Source organism: Sebastes fasciatus, chromosome 16 (assembly GCF_043250625.1).
Source record: "Sebastes fasciatus isolate fSebFas1 chromosome 16, fSebFas1.pri, whole genome shotgun sequence".
NCBI lineage: Eukaryota > Metazoa > Chordata > Actinopteri > Perciformes > Sebastidae > Sebastes > Sebastes fasciatus.
Window position 1 is genome coordinate 24,390,352 of NC_133810.1, and position 20,168 is coordinate 24,410,519.

Genomic DNA, 20,168 nt, shown 5'->3' on the forward strand with positions numbered 1-20,168 from the left:
GGAACAGCAGAAACAGAGGTAAACTCCCAGAGACACTGGCCCTGATTTATGATGGCAGCATATGTCTCATCCTAAAGTCATTTTCCTCCACAAAAGATGGCCCCCCTCACATCTAGTCTGCATGTTGTAGACACACCGATTAAAAAGTGAGTGTGCATCGTCTAAAATGAATCACCGAAGGCTGACATGATTATTCATGAAATCTAATAAATTACAGCTTGCAGATTTTTAATTTGTCAATAGCCTGGGCTGTTTGTGTGTTGTTTATGAGGATGGTGAGAGACGGTGAGTTTTCTGTGCTTTACTAAATCTAAAAGGGGAACACCACCAAAATTAAGAGTTCCAATATGTTATTTCCATGGTCTAGGAAAGTTCAATCAATATTAGTGAACAGTTTTTACATGCAGTACAAATGTGTTATTATCACCTATTCTAAAATGGTATATTTGAATATTTCTGCATTCTGGGGTCCCTAAATAGTCTTGGAATTGCATAAATTACATATCACTGGAAAGTTGAGACTCTTGTGGATCCAATGAGTCCAATTGTATTCTTGTGTAATGATGTTAGTCCCCATAGTAGCCATTTCACATAGTGACTTTTTTTTACTCAGATTTTCTACATATGGTGGTGTGTCTTTATACTATGACAGTTTTCCTAAAATTACATTTGAAGAAAAAAAAAGAAATCGCCTTGCTTACAGTATCGCAATATATTGCAATATATTGAATCGTCACCCCTGTATTATGATACCCAATGATACCCAGCCCTACTGTAGTGTTCTCAGTTGTAAAATGTACCCCCCTGGGTGCTCTCAGTGTCATCTAGAACAGGGGTTCTCAACCTTTTGCAACTGAAGGCACACTTGTGATTGTCAAAACATTTCTGAGGCACACCTTCCGTGTTGACAGAGAGGGATATTGGTTCTCAACCAATGTTGAGAACCTGTGTGCCGCGGCACACTGGTTGAGAACCCCTGATCTAGAACATCTTTCCCGATTCATTGTCTATGGAGCGGTTCCACACTTTATACCCTATAACATCACAAGTTTGAGTTTTATCACTCTAGTTTACTAATATTTTTTGGACTGTCTTAGACCATACTGTGGGAATAACATTTGGAAAATGGGCGTTTGGTTTTTTAGGAGTCCAAATAAGATGCAGTTCTCTGAAGCTATGATGAAGTCACATAAATAAAACGCGCCGACAAGTCCCTCATGAAAACCTCAGTGCTTACATTTAACATGATTTCTATGATGTTTTAGAAGTGATCACATTAAATTAAATATATTAGAGGCATGAGACAGTATCAGAACGGTGCACTGAGAGGCAATGAGCGAAATGAAAGCACTCGGTCCCGCGCTGAATGTATGAAATACTCTATAGCTTCAAAGAGGCTCATTCGTTCCAGTAATAAAAGAAGATTAGTTTCGTATTTTAGTATGGATCGCATGATTGACAGAATCAGGTAGCCTCCTGTGGTTTGATTGACAGTGCTGAGAAGTAGACTATAAAATGTGTTTTCCTCCTGTCAAAATAGTCTATATTTACATGTCCTAAATCATAGTACTGAATGGTTTGCCCAGATGTTTTTTGATGTCAGTTACCTTAACAGATCGTTGCATGGCGTTGAGACGGTGTCAAAGAATAGCATAACATTTTATTTTCTATGTAATTTGTAGAACCAGTGGGGTTTACAAAGTCACACTGATTACGAACAGCAACAGAGCAGGCAAACAACACCATATATTATGTTAGACACTGAAGTGCAAGGAAATTTATAACTTCATTACTTTGTTTTATATTAAATTAATTTCTCTCACTTTTTAAAAATGATATAAAAAGTGTGATTAAGCTTAAAGGTGCAGTGTGTAGGATCTTGTAGCATCTAGCGGTGAGGTGGCAGATTGCAACCAACTGAAACTTATCCCAGGTGCCAAGCGTGTATGAGAACTATAGTGGCCGACGCAAAGACGTGAAAACACGAATGGCCCTATCTTGAGCCAGTATTGTCCGTTCTGGGCTACTGTAGAAATATGGCGGCCGGCTCCATGAACAGGACCCGCTCCGTATGTAGATATAACACTGAATTCACACCAGAGCGGCAGCCATGCACTGTCTATGGTAATGGCTGCAGCTCCCGAGCTCAGCAAGCTGTGGTTTGATTCTGCGGCCAAACTAAAAGTTGGGAAAGGTTTAACTTTTAGCGGCAAAGTGCGGCCAGAGAATACCCGTAGCCAATCAGTAAACAGATCCTGTGACTCCTGTGACATGTTGACTTATGTTACAAAGAATTTCTACCCACCTGAAACACATGAATACGCCTCCCGGGCCGCAGAAAGATGTAATTATTGCTGCGAGCCACACTTCATTCGGCGTAAACGGCTCATTCTAATGTAATAAAAACACAATAATGCTTATTTTCAAGTGCCTATTAAAGAAAACATACTTATTAATATTATATTTCTGCCAAAAGATCTCCCTAAAGGCTACACACTGTTCCTTTAAAAAATACATTTTAGGAGGAACTTGGTCACGATGGCAGCACAAAAGCAGTATTAATACAAAACAAAAAAAACAGTACAGACAGTACGGTAAATAGTGGCTATAGGTAAAAATTGTTGCTAGCACATAATATGCTGGAATATTTCTAACCACCACAGACACAACATATAGGGACTATTTGCTCTGCTGCGTCAGACAGGGCCACAAATCTATTTTCTGCTACTAATGTACAAACTGTTTGACACAATCAGTACAGCCCTTTTTTAGTTTGTTTTTTTATAGTTTGACATTTGGTCCTCTGAGTGACTGACAGAAATGCATATTGCTGCCTTGGTACTTTTCAGTCAGCGAGGATAATTTGCTGCGTTACATTGCAGCAGAGTGGAGAGGTTTCTTTTTTCTTTTTCTTTTTTCTTTTTTTTGCCTTTTGATGCCTCGTCTTAATGGCAACAGCCTGGGCTGCGTTCTCGGAGGCTGTGCTGAGCATGCAGTTGTCATGATAGATAAAAAAGAATGGGGTCACAGAGGGAGACATGGCACTCCCATCACACTCCCCACCGTTAGGACGAGCTACTGGAAAGCAAAGGGATCAGACTCTGCATGCTTTTCCCCCCCCTTTTTGACATATTTATAATAAAAAAAAGGAACCTATAGGAGGAGAACCTATAGAGGGTTTTTTCAGGAGAGAAGTTCTAGCTCAGTAAGTCTTTTTGAAAATACCGTCCCCATCGTCAGAGGCAGGGTTGCAACCACCACCCTTACTGGAACCAAACGATGACTTCATCGCCCTCAGGCTCCTTCTTTTTTTGGACTGAAACGGTGAGCTGTAGTCGAGTCAATGTGCGCTAATAAACTTGGCTGGTTATGGAGTTTCTATGCCATTTTCTTCCCTTTTTTGTCGCCTAACCTTCTGTTTGACAAGGGTTCTACCTAATTAGCTCTCCTCTTGCCAGCTGAAGGTGTGCTTATTACAGAAATTAGCCGGTGGGGAGTTTGGTTGGAATGAAAAGCCTGCATATTGTCGGCACTCTACGACACATGATTGGACGCTACTGTGTTAGATATTATGTGCTGGTTTCATTAGCAGATGCAGGAGCACACTGGCTCCATTGTGCATTGGGCTTCACTGCTGGAACCACAAGGAGAGATCACGTTGCACATGTATTCCTCACACCTGCAGCACAAACGACTACATATTCAGACATATTCAACACAATTGTATTGTTAGACAATGGTGGAGACGCAGCCTGTCATCATCATTCCTAGCAGTCACATTTCAGCATCACACTGCTACTCACTTTTCTGAACAACAGGAAACAGCTACGGTTATGAAGCCAAGTTATGAACGAAGATTCAGAGTGCTCAGGTGGTAAAAAACAAACCTGAGCTGCCTTTCATGGAGGCTTTTTGTTATTATCTTTTTTGATACGTTTTCCACAGCATTTTGTTTTGAGCTGGAGGTGTCGTTATGCACGATTATTACACAGCTTTGTTGAATACCTGATTTTGATTGGTCAATCACGGCGTTCTATGGTCCGTTATTTCTCTGGAGGACCATTTTTATGTCAAATTATTGATTTCTTAAAGGGGAACTATACGCCCCTTTTCAAAATTCATACATGTTATTCCTATGGTCTAAGACAGTCCAAAAAATATTAGCAAACATGAACAACTCTCTGCCAAATCCAAAAACTAGAGTGCTAAAACTCAAATTTGTGATGTCATAGTAGGGCTGACCCTTATGCTTCGAAGCGTCAACCGTTGCCATGGTATTCCACATCACTATTCGAATGCTTTGTTTTTTAATTGATTTTTTATAAATTAATATATAAGTATGTAATAATAATGTATGAATCCCAAAATAGCCCATCAAATTAGGACTAATTGCACAACATTATTAATTTTTAGTAGTTATTCTCAGACTGATATCGCTGTTTGTAGTGTGTAGAGATGTGCGTGTACAGTAGTGAGGCAGCGGCGCTGTAACAGGGGGAAATAGAGATCGACAGACAGAAGAACATGTCAGCCTGCCACGACGCGCTGCTCTGCGAAGCTTTGAATACCTTCAATATTTCTCACAGAAGCTTTGAAGCCCCAAAAAAAATGTGTCATGTGGTATAAAGTGTGGAACTGCTCCAGACAATGAATTGGCAGAGATGTTGTAGATGACACTGAGAGCACCCACGGGAACGTTCTGAGTATATGGGAACAGTTTCTGTTTCACAACTGAGAACACTACAATAGAATAAAAAGCTCATTTGTGTATAAAAAAAAAGAAAACAAACATTCTGTGGGTCCATAAAATCAGTCTCCAATTCATCATGTATGGAGCAACTCCAGACTTTGTACCCTATGACATCACAAGTTTGAGACTTGCTTCTCTGGTTTCTGGCTTTGCGTCGGGGTCCTGCATCGCCATGTCGGGGTTTATTTCACAACAATGACCAGCATCCCTAACTTATCTGCTTCTTGGCAAGCTTCCTCTGACTGCTGTGACCAGGAATAACCTTGTAATATAGCAAGATGAGGTGGTTACAGTAGATCTGACCTACATCATGTTTAGTGACCTGTAACACAACCTGCAGTAATGAGATCAAGCTCAGGCCACCTCTACAACTATACCAACCAGATTTAGAAAACGTTTGTAGTGCCACTAAGGACGCTTTCACGAGCCAACATTTAATCCGCTTTAACCAAACTATGGTGTGGTTCGTTTATGCGGTTGTGAACGCAGTGATCGTACTCTGGAGCGAACCAAAACGCAGGTTGCCTTTGCAAGTATTTGTTGAGATAGACATGTTAACATGAGTGGGAGAGGTCTGACCTGGACTTCTGCAGAAATCCGATGCTTGCTTGACATCTGGGCGGAAGAGAAGTTACAGAATATGCTAAATAAAGTCCACAAAAATAGTGTTTTTTCAAAGTGAAAAAACTTTGACAGCAAGTCCGTGATTCCCTCTGGCAGCTCTCGAGACGAAGATGATAAATTTGCTTCTTTGAACCCGCTCCTCAGCAATTTTTTTTTTTATTATTTTGTTCTGCTTTGATTTGTGCACTGTGAAACCGAACCAGACTAAATTGCAAACAAACTAAAAGTATCAATTTAACTCTGATTCAGACTAGCCAAACAGACTATGGCTTGTGAAAACGCCCTAAAATAACACACACACACACACACACGGGGCACAAACAGGCACATTGTGGCTCCCCAAACACAATCTGCCCGCTCGTACACCCACATGCTCACACACACTTGAGGCTATTAAATGTGCCAACACCTCATCTCCAATCTTAGACAGGGACAGACAGTCATAAGGTTCATTTATCCGGCACACTGAGCTCCAAACAGCAGGACGCAGCGAGGCACAATTACCCCCAGGACAATCACACACACACTCATAAAAGAAATTCTGATGCAACAATTTGCAGAAGTTACAAAGACAAGGTCAATAGATGCATTGTATTCGGGGGGGGGTATTTGTGCCCGCAGCTAGCCAAATGACTTTGAATAGTGCGCAAGAATCTTTGGCCGGAGGTAAATTATGTGCTGTGTCACATTAGGTTCATAACACACACGGAGCACACAGCCCGATGCCACATGTGGTTTACCCAATAATTAGACCATATAAATTACTGCGGAGGACGGCTCGGCTAAATAGCGACAGAAAATTACTTTGCTTGGCTCGTTTGTCAGGTTACCGGGCGAAGAAGATCCTTAATGCCAAGGACTGAAGAGTTTAGGGGGCTATGATTAAGGTCATAGAACACGCTATATAGCCTGCTGATGTAAGCCGTCGCTGTGATAGAGGAGGCTCGTGGTGGGGTTGGATGTGGAGGAATCGATATCCTGGGGGAAAAGCATCTGGCTACCCAGGGGTCATCAGTGCGATTTTCTCTCCCGGTACTAATTGACTTGAGATAGACCCCTTCAGGCAGCGGCTCGCCATTCCTCTGCTTAATGCAATCAACCGTCTGCAAGCTTTTGGCAGAAGAGCTTGAAGGATCCTCCTGTTCTGCTGCTCACTTGAGGAGGAAACGCTGATCACATTGAGCGTGTTTCCTCCTCAATCCTGCTGCCTCCATCACCTTGGACACATAGGCTGTATTCGAAACCGCATCGAAACTATACTATAGGTACTGTTTTGGCCAAAATGTAGCATGTAGTATGCAGTATGCAAACAAAAGCAAAATCTACAGTATGCTAAAAATACACGGATGTCGTACTAATTTGGAAAAAAAATACCAGTATGCATCGGACCAGTCTACCTCGCCTACTCTATCCCACTATGCAAAGCGCTTCGGTTACAGCAACATAGGCAAAAAACGGCTTGTTCTTTTACATTTTTCGGAGCTATTTCATAACTAAATTCATTTTTGAGTTGAGAAATCAACTGTATTGATTTAAAATATCGTCAGTTTTACGATATTACATGGCGAATCGAACATTTGCTCCAATGTTTTCGGAGTTTAGAAGCGCCACAAACTGCCGTGACAGCTATAGCCAGCGCCTGCCGGGGGCGCTACCTCGCCAGCCAGGGCAGTCACGCTCACAGACCGCTATGAGCTGGCTGGAGTCTCGTAAACAAGACACTTTTATTTCCCTGTTGATGGATGATTTATTTAAATATCACAACACAAACATCCGATATAAAACTAATGAGAATCTGTGTTTATCTGCCTTTTCGGATTTGAAAAGCTCCACAATCACCCGCGGGCGTATAGCACGCTCGAGAGCCGGCCAGTGGCGTTCACAGACCGGCTACGGAGCAGCAGGCGGTGGCGATGGGTATAATATGCTATAATATGTGTAGGGATATCAGTCCACTAGTACATTTTATTTAATATTTACCATCTCTCCTTGTTGATGATCCTGTTTGTCTTATTTCACCATGATAAATTGGTCTTAAAAAAAAAAATTGTAGTTTTTGATAATATTGCGATAGTAGTACGAGTTTGTTTTTATTGTGCAGTACTTTAAGAGCTTATTTAAAGGCTAAAGCCTGGTCTAGTATAGTGCAAAATAAATCAATTTAACTGTTTCATACTGCATACTACTGAGGAATGCAGTCTGCAGTATGTACTGTATACTGCATTCCTCAGTAGTATACAGGCGGTTTTGAATACAACCATAGTCTGGAGCTTAACTATGACTTGATAGCATCATTGTGATGTCTACTGCTAATATTATTCCACAGCTTGTCACATGTGACATTAAAAAGTGCTCTCCCTGTGCATCATAGTGACACAGTGGTCTCTAGTTCAGACACTGAACAAACATCCAGTTGTGAGGGTACGTGAATATTTAGCATAAAAGACCAAACAAAACAGTTGGTGATGAGCTGTGTGTGCGGAGAGATGCACCGTGACGCATTTTGGAGGAGGGGGGTGGAAAAGAGGGGACATTAGTTATGCTAATTTAAGAGATGGAGTCAAAGGAAGGGAAATTAAATGAAGCTGAAAAAGTAGAGCAAAAATTAAAGCTGGGCTCAGAGCAAAAGTGAAAACGGGGAGCGTTAAAAGTGAAACACTCTGTCACATGACAACACAGTGCTTTAGTTTTGCTGCAGATCTTAAAGTGGCCACAGTGGGGATGAATGGTGTGAAGAAAATTACCCCAGTACAGGCTCACACACTGCACGCCACACAGGAAACTAAAAACTGTGGCCGGTGATCAATCTCGGTGCCCTACTTGTTCTCTCACATTTACCTCGTGCACCGCACTGTGCTCTTTTAGGCCGACAGGATCCTCCGGTGATGCGAGTTTAGCAATCGGAGTGTACCAATTTAACAAATGAATTTCTGTCTCCCTGTGAGATTTCAATATGAAAGACAGCCTAATGATTTCTCTCTAGTAGTAGAAAGGAGGCATTTAACTCCAGCCAGCTTTATCACACACAGCCTTTGTCGTGTTTGTTTTTATCACAGGCTGTTTTGCCTGAAGAGGCCTGGCTGCTCTCATTGATACAGTTTGTGAGATAAGTTTTCAGGCACTGTTATTTTGCTTTGTTTCCAATCTTGCTCTGTGCTGCTAGTGCTAACTGTTCAGCAGTATCAGATGCCAGTCCAGCCTGGTTCTGCAGTGATGCAACATATAGAGTGGTGCAGGGATGACGGATTTTTGTAGGCCAACCAGGAAGTTAGCATCGCATCGGTTCCCTCGACAAAAAGCCAATGGGATTTTATTACATTTGGTTTTGGATTATTGCAGAAAATAAGCTCTGTGGCAAACAAACGTTTATGATACTGATAATCTTCGCAAATGAACACAAAATGATTTTTGAAGCGTGAATGCAAAAGCTAACGTTAAACGATAAATGAACTACACCACGGTCGCATGACTAGCATTCGGCGTGATGCCGTTTTGTAGTCTCATTTAGCCACTTGTTGGCAACCGCCTTTTTTAAGTCACGTTAAAGCTTCAAAATTCACAAGTGGGGTATTTATTGATGTATTTTATATCGTAGAACAAAACGTCAAAACCTCTTAATCTTGTGTTAACCACAGACCTTATTTCAGGCATCTAACTAAAAACCCAGGTAACACTTTATAATAACCATCATTTATAAAATGGTTAATATTTAGTTTACTGTTAACAAACAATTAAATGATTATTAATAATGTTTACTAATTATTAGTAATGCCATAATTTATGTTATTTTATCATTAGTTTGTGTAATATGAAATAATTAATTTATAAATTATATATTATATCGTAGCTGATAAGAGACAATAACAATTCAATTCTGATTGCAATAGTAAACTATTTAATGACAACTTATTGTTGCACACAACACATAATATATAAATTGTTATAAAGTATTTGTTAATGATTACCAAACGATTTGTAAACTTTTAAGAAATCGTTTGTAAAACTATGAACATTACATAGATGGACCAGAAACCAATCAACCATTGAAAAAATTGATCTAAATAATGATAATAGATGTTTTACGTTTTTACATTTTTTAAGTATTTATTAACTATTTAACAAGGTATTATAAACATCAGTTACAACTTTATTAAATAATGTTTACAGACGGTTCACAAACCAATTATTAACCATTAACAATGTGTTACAAATATCTGCTCTATTTAATTTTATAGATGTTTTACAAACAATTTGTTAAAGGTTTACAAATCATTTTGTAAAAATTAAGAAAAATACTTATAATACAGTATACAAAATGTTATGTGTGCAACAATAAACTGTTAAAATAACATAATTTAGAGCATTACTAATAATTAGTAAACATTATCAATTCTCATTTCATAGTTTGTTAACAGTAAAATAACTATTAACCAAATTCTAATCAATTTACCATTTATAAATGATGGTTATTATAAAGTGTTACCAAAACCCATTCAAAAACCCATTGACTTTGAGGCGAGGGAACCGGAAGTGCTAACTCATTTCTGGGTTTTAGGACTCATTCCTGCAGCACTCCATTATTGTTCCAGACCAGCCTGATCATTTCGTCATGAATTTGATCGTGACTTTTTTTTTCTGCAATCCACATTTGTATGATGCAGATTTTAGTTGACATTATTAATACTGTAAAAAATGTTCAAAAGTACTTCCAGCTAGATACTGATGAATAGAGTTTGTAAGTTGGGTAATTTTAATATAATTGGTAAACTTTTTTTCTTTTCTACTTTTCTTTTCAGGAACCGTTTCAGGCTAACATGGCCAGGATTAACGATATGGTTAGGCTTTTGTTTTGTTCTTGTGTGTGTCTCGTGTCTCGTGGTGTTGCTTCTATTTCCTCTTTATGAGTTCAAATGGAAGTATTGTTGAGTCTGGTGCTTCGCCCCTGACAACCTTTACCTTTACTGCCTTCTTCCTTTTCAGAGAAGAGAATCGGCGACCTTGTCCAAAAAGACAAACAACACCTTCAACATTGTTGGAACCACCTACGCCATCAACGTGGCGAAAGACCAAGGTTTAACGACCATTTCCAAGAGCGCCCCCGCAGCGTCGGCCAAACACTCCTACAACCATAGAATGGATGACCCTTACACGGAGGCCAAGAAATCCTACAACCGTGTCAGCAAAGTGGACAAGATATCGCGCATCATTTTCCCAGTTCTGTTCTTCATCTTCAACTTAGGCTACTGGGCCACATATGTCAACAGAAAGCCCGCTATCATAGAGGGAAACAACTTAAACTGAAATTTGACCAAATGCTAGGCTTGATCTGGAGGTAGACAGGTTTGCAAGAGGCCAAGTCCATTACATCTTATCGTGTGCGTGTGTGTGCGAGCGTGTTTCGTGTGTCTGTTTTTTCTTAAGAGTTTGATATGTTGCACGTCTGTATAGATGGAAGGCAAATTTTAAACACACAGTAGATTCACATGTAGTAGTGGACCTTGGAGGGAGCACATTCTCACCTCAGACTGTGTTTGTGTAGCCATTTCTTTTCTCCCTCAGTCCCCACTTAGCTCTGGCCCTGTCCCCTGTTGTGAGTAACCAAGTGTCCCTTTTACTGTATCCTGATTGCTTGCCGTTTTGTAGACTAGTCAAATTGTGTTTTCCACTATGTTTTTGACATGTTTGCGCTTTGCTTATAATAAGTTAGAGCAAGCATGCGTTTGAAGTTTTTCATCGTAGCTCATTACCAACGATAAGGTTTTGACACATCCATCAAGATAACGACATGCATGCGCGCACGCAGACACACGGCGATGCATCAGAGAGCGCCAGAGAAGCCGGTTGCTTTACCGTGCTCTGTCCGCCGGGGGATGCAAGCCTGTATATTTCCATAGGAACATCATTAATAATCGTCAGTGTCTGGCCTTCAGCTTCAGTGCTGAATCTCAACAGACCTCGATGCAGTTTCATCTGGAATTGCTATCGCGTCCCGTGAGGCTGCACCGTACATTTTTTTTAGTCCAGTGGCTCTTATTGTTTTAACTGGCTGAGTATGCTCAACGACAGAGAAGCTATGTGCCTTGGTGAATACACACATCATAAAGAAAATAACGGCTTTGACACGCTCACATTTACAGCACACATATGCACTATGGTCTGTGTGTACATTACATGCAAACATATACTGGTGTCCACAGGCTCCATGCACCCACCCACCTATGGCCCATGGGCATGGGCGCCCAGTGTATAATTGCCCATTAGTGTGGAAGGTTAACAGACCTCTGCCTGTGAAAAGATAAAGCAAAGAGATTAAAGGATCCAGCGTAGTCCACAACAATTATCATGTGCATTCATGTTTTGGCTCGCGGTGCGGCGTCTCCATGAGCCGAGCAGTCATACAGTAACAAACTACCACCATTACCTCAGACTGAATTCTAAAGCGTAGTTTTTATTATATGTTTTCCATGGAAATGCAAATAACATTAGATGTTTTATACATTAAATCATACCAGACACTCTCTTTCTTTCTTTCTTTAAGTATATTGTGGGCAGGCACCCCGGTGCCCTTTATTTCTTTGTTTTTCTCTGCATCTGTGTTTTTTTTGGCTCCGTTATGATTTTTCTGCATTTCTGCCTTTTCATAAGCAAGATTTTGATTCATGTTGTACTTTTTTGCCCTTTTATACTTGATTGTGTAAAGTATATTGGTGTTGATTTGATTGTCTACATATGCTGTACTGTTTTTTGTGTTTTGAAGTAGACAACAAAAGGCCAATATGTCACAGTCATGCAGTATTTCTAAACAAATTTCGGAGACGCTATCATCACTGGAGACTGTTGTGCTGCGAAATGCTGTGAAGTTGGTCCGCCCAATTAAATAACACAATAAATTAATAACCTAAATGTAATTGTTGAGAGAAATAAATGGTCAAATTGATTGTTATTCAACAAGTGATGGTTTCAAAGTTGTAAATCCGATTTGTCTCCAGCTGTGGCAACTGTCTCCAACTTTTGTTTTTTCTGTTTTGTTAGGTGACATCTGTATTTTGGTTTTGTGTTGAATTTGGTACGTGTTTATACAGATGTTATATAATTCTAAAGCAATTTCTGTTGCTTTCCTGCCGGATGCACTCTGGATATTTTTGCATTGTCTTAACTATAGACTCTATGACTGCCACTACGTCCGGTGGATTTAAACTGTAATCTTCAGTGGTAAGAGAATGAGTGAACTGTGTTGTGGCCTCTTCTAAAAAGGTGTGTTAATAACACAAACCATGTGCAATGTATCAGTCATAGGTTAATGCATGACAATCTGTACACGTGTATGTCTGCAACCTCCAATAATGGTGTTTGTCACACTGAAATAGGGCTTAGTATCAGTGTTTCTGTAGTCCATCCCAGTTAGTCATCAATTACCTACTCGTAACCTCAGCAACATCTGCATAAACACACTTAAACTCCAATTATTTGTGCATACTGATGTGATGCTAATAATTTACAGCTGGCACAGAGTTCTGAAAGTGTTTTTTTACCCTCATTTTGGTAGCGCGCAGATTGTAAGTTTAATTCAGTGTACTAAGACACACGCACACACACCAAGCTGGCTACAAAGTGAGGAAAAAGGGGAAGTCCGATGCATGACCACACAAACTGCAATTTTTGATTTAGTTCCACCTTGGGAAACGCATTCAGGCCACATTTCAAACCAGCAATTGCAGGTTCAGCTTAGATATAACAAAATGAAGGATAATAATTCTGTTTTGCCGTTCATTATTCTTCAAAAACTGAACAATAGATCAGATATTTCTTATCCATTTCATTAGGATTGAATGTTGTGGTGGGTGGTATCAGTCCCACCATCTCCACTCTTGCAGTCATTTTAAATTATTTGACATTGTAGAGGATCTTTGAACCATAACATCCAATCAAAACACACAAGTCTTCATCCCACATGCATGCAGATCATAGAGGACATATTGCTCACCATCTACACACTTGCAACACAAGTGGAACAGTATGAATATCTCCTGGTAGACCATTTGCATATTCAAACTAGACGTGACGTGATAAATCACGACACTGTAAACTCTGGATGAGATTTGTGAGGAGCTCATTAATTTTTATAGCCCAAATGAGTCCCATCAAATTCATAATGACAAACCAGGTGAACGCGTCCCTGTTTTATAGCATATTTTAATACTTAACAACAGTCAGACATCGTGCTGCCGACACAGTATAGCTTTTTGAATCAAATGTTATTTCCTGTTACCGCGAGGACTGCTGTGAGGCACCAGGTCTCTGTTCCAGACTTGAATTTTTATCATTTTGTCTGAAAACAAATGGATTCATGTCTCATACGAACGGATAAACATCAGCTGAGGGTGTTTAAAGCCGCCTGGCTGCTGCTAATTCAGGATCTGATGACACAGAGCGTTAATGTTTATGTATGATTCTCCGAGAAATGTGATCGAGGTACTGTGAGGAAGTCGTTATGATAAGCAGCAGCCGCTGAATATTTGATCTGCCTTTGTGAGATAACTTGCCTCCTCTGAGTGACAACAATCACTGTCATAAATATCACCAATAGGCCCACGCAGCTGTAGCGAGATGACATGATCAGTATCTCGTGTGATGTGTGGACCAGAAAGACATTCACATGGCTATTTCATGTTAAGACTGTTAGTAAAGGAATCCAATTTAATTCCATCCACACTGTGGAAGGATTTATGTGGGTAACTCAACAATATAAATATGTATAATGTAGATTTCATTACAGGATAACAATTGTCCATCATAAAAATCATGACTAAATATTGATAGAAGTGAATTTTTTATTGCTGTATATTCCCTTTTTCATCACTGAGAAGTTATCAAAAATGGTTTACCAGGAGGCTTGTTCAGAGTTTGGTCTATTTCATTTGTGATGTTACTTTTGAATGTAATCTAAACTTAAATCATTACACTGTATATAAATACTGACGTCTCTGCATCAGACAACCGCTTTGACACATTTACTGATTTGTCTAAAGGCTGGCCCACACTAAAAGATTTTTCAAATCTTAATAGATGTTGAAATTGTGAGAGACACCACACATAACGACATGTTACGTGAAATTTAACAGTTTTGTTACTATAGTGTGGGGAGCACCGATTTGACCAGCACACCACACACTAACAGATTCCATTCATGAACAACAAGAATCCAGACTAAAAAAAAAATGGAAATCTCGCAAAATATCTTTTGCGTTCAAACGCGACTTTAGTGTGAACAAACATGGCGGACGACAGGAAGAATTAGCGATGTTAGTTTTTGCACATGATGGATGAATGGATGAAGTTAAATAAACACTTGCGTTGTTGCCACAAATCAACAAGCTGTTCCTCCATTTCTGAGGTCCATCTTACTACTACTTTATGCTTTGTGTTTCGCATTAGCTCATGCATAAGCCGCGGCCGCCATGACTACGGCGATGGTTGTTGTTCCGCTTCAGTCAGCTTGGTTCTAAATTGGCTAACGCTCTTTCCTACGTGACTGCGTCATCGGCTGTCCTCGGGGTTCCCCACACATAACAGGATATACGATCGTAAATATTGAACATGTTTAATATTTATAAAACATAAATAACAATATGTATTTAACATAACTCACACTACAGCAATGTCTGGAAATCTTTAGAACCATCAAAAAATCGGGGCGGAAAAACACTTCCAGAGTCACAGAACTACTGAACTACAGTAGAATCTCTGCCATCCAAACTGCTCAGACTGATAACTGAACGACCACAGCAAACAAAACATGCAATATAGTGCAAAAATAAGAGATGATTGATCAACTTTAAAAGAATAGGAGAATAATAAAACTGTATTTTGAAGAGCATGCATGCACATCTAGCATATTAGATTAAAGAGTTTGTGGTATTTCAGGTTGGTACCTGAGGGGTTTTGATAAACAGGACTCTACTGTATTGTTGCCATTTAGGTTTGGTTCTGATTTTGTTATTCATGTGGTGAATCCTTTCCTCACAGGGCCAGAGTTAACTTCAGCAGAAACATGTCATCCTATAATAAGATACAGTATATTAAGAGTATATTACTATATGAATCTATTTATGCTATTCAGTACAGCATTAAATATTATGTTTTATACGACATACATTGATGCAAATCTCTTGATGGGTAGAAAGCCGTAGACAAATAGATTAACTGAACAAATTATTATAAACTAAATGGCAACAATTCTAATTGCTAAAGAATAGTGTTACCAAGTTGTGAATTTGTAGATATTGTGAAATCAATTCCAATAGTTTTTTGTGAATATATTGATAACGTCACGTCATTTATTTTTTACATCCGATAGGTACCGCTGTCTTACATTGAGCTCTGTAACACTACGTGTTATGGTATTATAGTAGAGATAATATTCATCGAGCTACTTACGAGATCCGTACCTTGTGTGCACTTTTTCAAACCTAACTGTGAATTAGCAGCTGTCTGCAAGCAGAGTTGTACACACTGTGTTCTCTCTCCAGCAATTTCACTGCATGTCCCAAGCATTGAGCGATCAAAGACTTCCTCCACAAAGACAGCTCCGGGAACATAGTGGACTTTGTTGTTTTTGTTGGGAAGTTGCTCTCTATATGCTCAGTGACTGGACTCTGTATGTCGCCCTCTCTCGTTCCTGTTCTTAACTGTATGAGATGTAGCAAATGGAAATGGGAAATTAAAAAGGACGTTGTATTTTGTCTTGGAGTTATGAGACCCTTCTTGGTCACGTTCGAGCCTCAAGGGTGCAGATTTTCAACACGGTGGACTCATCCGATGTTCCTCTGGAGGCTCATTTGAAAACCTATTTTTGTCTGATTCTTTGTGGCTGAGCATGCAGAGTCGTTTTGTTTTTGATGTTTAGGACTGTGATTTGTTAGGGATAAAAATCAAGCAGTACATTGTTACGAAGGGTGGAAGTAACAAAAATGAATTGATAAAAATGGAGGTGATGAAAATGGAGTGATAAATCATCAAGTGATTTGATTCATTTGAAGCTAATTTTACTTAAACAGTCGTGATGTGATGAAAACAGAATCATGTTTCATCATTTCCCCCATCTTACAGTCATCCTTCAAAACACAAAACTGCCATTTATCATTTAATGGCTCTGTATTCATAACATCACAACTGTTTTAGTCAAATCAGATATAAATGAATCAAATCACTTGATAATTTATCACTCCATTTTTCAATTCACATGCATTTTCACCACCTTCATTTTTATAAATTAATCTTTGTTACTTCCAGCGCTCATAAATTGTGAGGACATCCTACAGTGAACAAAACATGTTGCACACATTCACATCAAACAACAGCCAATTAAAATGTCTCTATATTTCTGTGAAGTTTGGCAACATATGCAACTCATAATATCTAAGACTATGGTACATTACACAAAAAAAACATGGCACAACAGATAGCTCAAGATGTACGCATTTCAGAAGCTCACCATGCATACAGTATAACTAATGTGCCTCTGTATTACAGTTACTTAACATTTGACTCCTGTCGACTAGTAATTTACGGCCACTAAAATGTTTATCCCAAAGGTATTTTAAGGGTCAGTATTTAACAAATTGAGTTGAAAACTGCTGGTAGGAACACAGTATAAAGCTGGAAGTTAGTTGTAGTTGTACTGTAGTTAGTTGGAGAGTAATATTTTGCTCTGGCAGAGCCTATAACATGTGAACGTGTTCCAAGGCTGCACTGGTGAACTTATAGGCCAGAAGGTGCTGCAACCATTCTCCCATTTGACTTCATTAATTATTGAGCACTACAAAAGTAAGAACTGCAAATCCTCAAAGCCCTTCTCTGTGAGAAACCTGCCAAAAAATCCCAACAAGCTTTGTTTTTTTTATAGTATGAATAATATCAGCAATATCACTATCTAAACCTGAGATTTACAGAGATCAAAGAATCATAAAAAAAAGAAATCTACTTAAGTCTGTACGGCGCAATGAACAAAGCGGAGGGTTGTCAGTGTACACATTACTGAGTGTTTCCAATAAACAAGGCTGCCGTCTACAGACTTTGAAGGTTACTGTTGCCGTCTGGCTCCGGTCCAGTCCTCACTGCCCTGTAGGTGCCTTCAAGTAACTGAAACACAGGAACGCTATTATGTTTGAAGCCAAAGAAGCACCTCATTTTTCTCAGCACGCCGGGGAAAATGAGCTCTCTAAAGCCCCCCCACATGGACATATAAGGTTGTTTGCTTTCTTATGCTTGCTATGATAAATGAAACAATTCATTATACGTTTAGTGGCTGTTGTTCGTACCAGCTCAAGGACCGTATAGTGCTTTGTGTTTTTGTGAGCTGCACCACTGTTGTGCTTGTCTCCCTGATCTTAAACAAAGAAACAGTAAACACACTTGAGAATTTGATAAACAATAAAAGGCTAAAGACATCCTGCACACATTCATTTTTTTTAATGAAGGCGAAAGCCATATGCTACGGGGATAATGGCTCTATTTGCATAACATGCAAGGATAGAGTGAGAAATCTTCAATACGAATCACTGAATTATTGTTCGGCCGGTAGCAGATGGTAATTTAGATGTATTCATAACAGGAAAGGCGATACTAGAAACATACACATAGGAGCGGAGGATATTATGAGAGGTAGTGTGACAAAAAAGTGTTATCAAAATAAGAGTCTGCGTATGTGAAAGAAACAAAATCAATCACAAATATCACAGATACACAGTAATGCCCACAATGACACATATTAAGCAGCATACTGACATCACAGTATGCAAAAATGCCAAGTTAAGAGTTATGTTAGTCATACATGCATGACAAAAGTATAATGTAAAGTGTATAATTTGTGCAAATAGTACAAACTGATGACCTCTGCTATTATAATAAGCCAATGGATGCCGACGCTAAGCATGCAAATAGGGCTATTGCTTCTCTCCGTGACATGAAGTCAGTATTGTGAAGAAGGAATTCATCAATGACCCTCCCATTGATGTGAAGACCAGGATGAGAAGGAAGGAAGGAGGAAGTTATCTGATCTCCACTGACTTATGGAGGAGGATGCGGGGCAATCCTGTCAAGACATAAAAGATGCTTCCCCTTTTGTTTCCAGACCTCTGTTAGCCGTCGTTTTAAAAGTGTCCACCTTTCTAGTACTGAGGTTTATGTGCGGGGCTATACTGACAAACTGTTTCCATTTTTTTTTTTTTGTCCAGGAATTGCTGTTCTCTACAGTGAATAAAGATAAAGTGCTTTCACGTGTCGGTTAGTGTGACTGAGTGTTTGGTGAAATACACGACAGATTTAAGTTAATGAAAGACATTACAGAGAATGCTGCAGCCCCAAAGACATCCCCAGTAATTGTCTGGTCTGCCGAAAGCCACTCGGGGGAGTCTTCAATCTCACAGACATGCAGTTCTGCGCAGGGGGGTGACATCATTACGCTGCAGCCAGCTGGGGGGCACTTGATGTAGTTCAAAGGTGTAGAGACACATCTTAACGTTTCAGTCAGACGATTCAGGATGGAAACAGATTTATACACAGACCGTACAAGGTTGATATTTTGTGTGCGAGAACCTGGCCTTGTCATTTCCTGCAAGCAAGCAGGCACCAAGTTCAGCACTTAGTGTCACTCTGTAGAAATATTGGAGTGACAATAATAAACTCCACCCACCACAATCACATTAGACAACCTGACGCGTGATTAAGTAGAATCCGCTAAGTGAGGACACCAGCCACCATGTGGCCATCGTCCAACAATGAACTGAGATGGCAAAGTGGAAGTGAATCAGTCAATGAAGTTAAGCTGGTTTACCAAATGGATTTCCACTCTAATGAACAATTATATAACAAACATGACAAATGTCAGCATTTAAAAGAAAAAATAAGTTTTGTTTCATCTTTCGTGGCAAGAGCGCCGCCTTGTTGCAGTACTATAGCCTGTGACGTCACGAGGTCGGTTGGCTTGGCTGAGTTACACAGATACAACGGTAGAGACCGTGAAAGATGGAGACTGATGGTACATGTCAACAGGCTCCGTGCTTTCCACGTGGCGGTGCGATTCGAGAAACGTAGCGTCACAATGCCCGCTCCTTATTTGCATAAAGTTGAGGGCTCGTCTACTTTATGCAAATCACGGGTGTCTGACGCGACTCGCCGCCTCTCGAAACTCCCGAGAATCTTTTAAAATAAACGTCGTCGTTCCAAAATAAAGACAGATTCAGCAACTGCTTGCCTTATTTATCGCCTTAAATGTTTTCAGAAACACATTTCGGTGAACTATTTTCGTGAAATAAGAGAAGAAAGTTTCCAAACGAGCCTTCATATTGTTTCCGGTTTGAAAGCTGGGAGCAGCTGCCAACGGAGAGAAAGTGTTCGTCCAATCAGGTGGGGACAGCCTTGTGTCTAGTGATAGCCCTCCAAGCGTCCAATGTTGGTGAAGCGTCGCGTCCCCTCGCGATAAAAAACGCCCCTATGGACACGTACCATGAGGAGACACAGGACAGAAGAAAACAAAAGAGGGGACACTATAGTATTGTTCCTGGATGTAAAGATGAGTTGTACAATGTTAAAACCAAGGACAAAACAGTCCATTTCATAAACTGCTGCTGAAATGCAGAACAGTACTGCAGTGCTGGCTAGTAGCGCTGAAAGAGTCCACCGACAGGCAGAGTCCAGCTGCAGCTGACTGTCTCTTCCTCTCCCGTCCTCTCCCCCGTCTCTGATCACCTGTCTCTCCTCCTCTGCTGTCTCATTCAGACCGTTCAAAGACAGG

The 20,168-nt window shown here is 39.9% G+C and overlaps 1 protein-coding gene across 2 annotated transcripts in view; it reads left to right on the forward strand.

Annotated features, from left to right (window-relative positions):
• The window catches only part of gabra3 (gamma-aminobutyric acid type A receptor subunit alpha3), a 126,688-nt gene extending 110,572 nt beyond the window's left edge, over window positions 1-16,116 (forward strand). The window contains exons 10-11 of one of the 2 annotated variants that reach the window (XM_074610765.1): window positions 10,171-10,209; window positions 10,355-16,116. In XM_074610765.1, the coding sequence (XP_074466866.1) occupies window positions 10,171-10,209; window positions 10,355-10,675 (360 nt within the window). In that variant the 3' untranslated portion in view covers window positions 10,676-16,116. The remainder of the gene's footprint in view (window positions 1-10,170; window positions 10,210-10,354) is intronic. The other variant, XM_074610766.1, reaches the window with a different exon arrangement.
• Window positions 16,117-20,168: the final 4,052 nt, after the last annotated feature.